We start from the raw sequence: 5001 nt of genomic DNA on the forward strand, positions 1-5001 counted from the left end.
CGATGTTGTAGCAGGAAATAATCCGTTTCTCCACCCAGCAACGCTAAAAGCCGAAAGTGCGCATGCTGCGAGATCTCTATTGCAAGCATTGAGGTCTCACCAAAAAGTAAAAGCAAATCACAAGGTAAAGAGAAACAGTCAGCCCCGCTCAGCACACAATAAAGCCACAGTAAAGCAATAAATTTATTGAAGCCCTAAAAGGGAAGCAGATACACCAGGAGAGATAAACAGCAGCAATAGAAAACAGACACTGCAAACCAAAAAGATAAATCGCAGAGGAAGAAATAGTATATCTCATAAATTTTGAAGGAGACATACCAATAGTTTACAAGCCAAATAAACAAACAGCAGAGATGATGATTATGATAAAGGAATTATTTCAGGTAATAAGCTATTGATCCAGAATAATGAAAATATTGCGATATATAAATCTATTGATCTATACTTTATTAAAGGGCAATTTAATTAGTTTGTGGATATATAAAATAATATACAATATTTATTTACTATTTCAAGTCATGGTGAAAATGAACGTGCTGGCTGATTGCCTGAAAACGATCGTAAATGCCGAAAGGAAAGGGCAGAAGCAAGTGTTAATTCGTCCAGTTTCAAAACTGGTCATCCAGTTCCTGAAGATTATGCAGCAACATGGCTACATCGGAGAGTTTGAAATTATTGATGATCATCGTTCAAAGAAGATTGTGATTGAATTGCTCGGCAGAGTCAATAAATGCGGAGTTATTTCCCCTCGATATGACTTGACCCTCCCGGATTTTGAAAAATGGACCAGCAACATCCTCCCCAGCAGGCAGTTTGGCCACATTGTCATCACCACCAACCAAGGAGTTATGACCCACGAGGATGCTAGGCATCGACACATCGGTGGCAAAATTGTCGGATTCTTCTATTGATCCTAAATGGCATATATCATCCATCATCATTCCTGAAGGCTCACCCATTTACCTATCATTCTCTATCCTCCACAGTTATAACGTATATAAGAACATGGCTTTATTTATAAAATATAATTGTATCATTTCTTCTGATCAACCTGCTTCGCTAGATTCCGAACTTCTTGGTTGATTCGCTACAATTATGACTATTAAAGAGATGCAGAGCTCTCATTCGCTTCTTCTTCACTGTCCGAGCCCTTCGCAATTTATTTCCTCATTTTATGCACATCGCTCTTATCTTGCAGCCGAGCCCTCAATCTACATAATATGGAGTTTACATTTTGATCTGGTTTTTTAGGCTGTTGATTTAAACCTTCGATTTCTCATCAGTAACCTTGAGCTTTTAATTGGTGTCCTTGAGCTCTTTCTGCATCTTTTTAATCTTATTTAAGTAGATGTCTTGAATTCGTTCGTGCTGCTCCTTCAAAATGGATAAATGCTCCGACTTATCTTTGAGCTATCTATCATCTGCATTAGAGGGTTGTCTTACATTTTGCTTTGAAGAGTTTATTCTCTTTCTTCACTTCCGCGTCGACTGCGCTAAACTACTTCTCGTGTGTCTTTTATAAATGTTGTAACTTCTGAATAGCTGCTAAGTTTTTGAGCCTGTAAATCTCGCTTTCTTCCTGAATCCGCCTTTCCTCGTGATTGTTGCTCATTCTGTATCTAAAAAATTCTGAGGTGAGTATCATATTTTTCTTCTAGAGCGAGCACAGCTTCTCTAAGGCATCGCAATATTCTGACTGGCACTATTCCCTGCGGTCAGCAAACTCCCTCAAATACTCGCTGAGCTACTTCTTGAGAGAATCAATTTCTTCCTTGTATTGGTTCTTCTGCTCCTGGTGACTCTTGGCGAGATTGATGAGCTAAAGTTCGAGAGAAGTATTGTAGGAGCTGGCGCTTTCCGAGTTCGATCCGGGTTTTGATTATTAGTGGTTCCTGGACATGCTGTGATTGAACTTGCTGTTTTTCAAGCCGATTGGTTTGCAAGCGTTCATCATTTCGCGATAGTCGTTCTTCGAAGCTTCCAGCCTTTTCTTCAGAACTTCGTTATTTTCTACGAATTTAAAATATTTCTGTCTTTCATAAGTGAGCCCTGCCTTTTTGGTGGCCAGCTACTTTTAGAGCTGATCGAGCTCATGCCGAGTTTGATTTATCTGCTGGTCCAGCAAATAGTGGTCATCTGTCGTCACCTTTACATTATCGTAATGGATCACCCAGTCCGCTCGCTAGTTATTAAAATCATCGATCAAATCGCGATAGTAGCCGACCAGAGAGTCCACATAGTTTTGATTATTGATGGCCAGCTTCATCATTTGTTCGGCCGCTGTTATCTAACTGTAAGCCATGAATTATTTATGCGATATTTTAAATACGAAGCCCAGTTAAATGCAGCAAATGCAATATTATAAATATAGTGAATATAATATAATAATGTATTCGGATGCCAATCGTTCAGCTGAGATGTAACAACTGGGTGCGTCGATTTCAATTGGGCTAAGCTCCTGAGCTTCCCAATGCATTTCGTTGTAATTTTGCAGATTTTGGCATCATTCAGGTGTGATCGGTCTTCAGTAATGAAGATGCTGTTTGGCATATGAGGTATTCAGTATCCATTATTGATTATAATATACCATATATACCAGATAGGGCCAAACAATAATTTTAAAATTAATATATAAAATAATGCGCTACTCAAGCACAGTGCACATTCCATGGCAAACATATTTTAAGTTTGCCCGATTTATGCCACGAGTAGCGGTTTAGGCTGCAAAAGTGGGCTTGTGATTATGATAAATGTTTTGAGATTAATTTATTGCTGTTTTGGGTTGTGACTGATAATCAATATTATATTAGCATGTCTCAAATACCCTAGGTCAAAATCTAGCAAGTTTAGCCCAATTAACACCACTTTCTATCTGACGGTCCCTTCCTTGTTACTGTCCCCAAGTAGCATTGCTCTCACTTCAAGAAATTTTCCTAATGGACCACATTATAAAATGTCAAATATGCGGTCTTTCTCATTGAGCATCACACGCAGATTGAGGCAAAGCCGCATGGCCGGCTATGGAGCCTTTACCAGCTCATGGCCAAGTATGTGGTCACGAGGAATTTCAGACAATGCAAATCTCATCATCAAAAAATGATCAACGAGTTTGTCACCATCCCCAACATCTTGAATCACTTTTTCGTGAAGGACCCCCAATTTGAGGCCACTTTTGGGCAATAAAAAGTGAACTCTCAATATTTAAAATTCGGCTTTCCCATCTCCCTTGTCACTGATTTCATGGCCTTGCAAGAGAGTGATCGGATCAAAACCAGCAAAGAAGATAAAGTTGAGACCGATGCTACCTACCGGCCCGATACACGCGAGGAACACCCCACGGGAGAAAAGAGTGGCTTCCCTAGTTTCTTTAGCAACATGCCGGTCCAATCTAAAACAACCATCAGAAGTTAGCCCAATCTGTAATACCCGAGAATCCAGTATCTCCCAATGTATGTTCAGAGTCAAAGCATGTCCATGAGTTCTTTTGGGCTCTTATAAAAAGAGTAAAGACCCGCGAAATGGGCAAAATGCCATGAAATGTTTATAAAATGGACAGAAAAGGTTCGGGAGCTCAGTTCCCACAACCCCAATGATTTTGAGCTTGCCTCGATGTGATAAGTGTCCTGCTCTATTTTTTAATTTTCAATAATTTTTGCATTACTGAATTTTGACAATTAAAGGGGCTGAAAAAACTTAATTATATCTGATAACCAAAAAGTAGATTATGATTAAACCGCTCGGCAAAAAGTGCTAGAGAAACTTTCGTTATAAAACTTATTCATCCAATCCGAGAATAAACGAAGAATGATATTTTATTAATTGGTAGTAGCTCCTCGATTATATAATTTCCGTTTCGAATAATATTCATGGAAGCAAAAAAGTAAATATCAGAAGCTACGGTCATTGTGATGATTTGGAAGGTGATCGAGGCGCAGCGGTCTCGTAATGAGGAGATGAGTGTGGAGTGCCTCTTAAATGAAGAGAAATTACTACACTTGTCGATGATGTGCCTCTAGAGAAAGACAATAAAAGCCGTGCCATTTAACCTATCCCAATAAATCACCAATTTCGTCTTGAAAATAAATAAAATCACGATGGAAAACTTCAAGGAGGAAAACGAAAACATGGACTTGAAGCTCATGAACAAGGCCATTGATTTACTAATGGTGCCATGCATCAGTAAATATGTCGACACGGTGAAGAGACTAGGCAACATAAAAATAATGACATTCAATAATCTAGCCTGCATTTATAAGAAGAAAAAGAAACTCGCATTGGCCCTTCGAGCGGTCTCCTATGCCATATAAATCGAATAGTTCTTATTCAGGCAGGAATAGCAAAGTGAGAAATACTAAATTGTCCAGACTTATCTGAATAAGGCAGCCATCCTCAGCTAGATGAAGAAGCACGAAAAGGCCATTGAGGAGATCATCCGAGCCAAGAAAATTGTCAATGCCATCGAGAAGGAAGTTAGCAAGGACATGGAAAACAAAGCAGAACACGCAAAGTAATCCCCATAGGCCACCCTGGAAGATAGTAACATTAAGAAAAGGCTGTAGGAGAAGAAATACTACGGCTCATATATGAGGATGGTGATTAATTACAATATGGGCGTGGAGAAGTAACATTTGAAGCTGACAGAATCGGCCGCGGAGTTCTATCGCGAAGGGAGAAAACTAGCCCTAAAAATCAACAACCCCTATATGTGCAAGAAATTTGACTCCATCCTGGCCAAGATTACGGTCATGAGGTGATGACAATGATTTTATTATTCACAATATTATGCCTTCACATTCATTATTGTTCCTATTGTATACACCATGTGCCAATGTGGTATTATCTATGATTATGATATGCCTGTTTTATGTATGTACGCATGATGGTGACGAATCTATGGTCATCAATAGATAAGATTATTCATTGCTAGGGGTTGGGGTTGGGGTTGGGGTTGGGGTTGGGGTTGGGGTTGGGGTTGGGGTTGGGGTTGGGGTTGGGGTTGGA

At 39.5% G+C, this 5001-nt stretch overlaps 1 protein-coding gene across 1 annotated transcript; it reads left to right on the forward strand.

Annotated features, from left to right (window-relative positions):
• The first annotated feature begins 518 nt into the window (after positions 1-518).
• On the forward strand, positions 519-916 carry LOC148298447 (small ribosomal subunit protein uS8A-like). The gene has a single exon (XM_088276867.1). The coding sequence runs from the start codon at positions 519-521 to the stop codon at positions 909-911; it is 393 nt and encodes a 130-aa protein (XP_088132993.1). The 3' UTR covers positions 912-916.
• Positions 917-5001: the final 4085 nt, after the last annotated feature.

Source organism: Brachycentrus maculatus, unplaced genomic scaffold (genome assembly GCF_059751285.1).
Source record: "Brachycentrus maculatus isolate JH-2025_06_01 unplaced genomic scaffold, ASM5975128v1 h1tg002031l, whole genome shotgun sequence".
Lineage (NCBI taxonomy): Eukaryota > Metazoa > Arthropoda > Insecta > Trichoptera > Brachycentridae > Brachycentrus > Brachycentrus maculatus.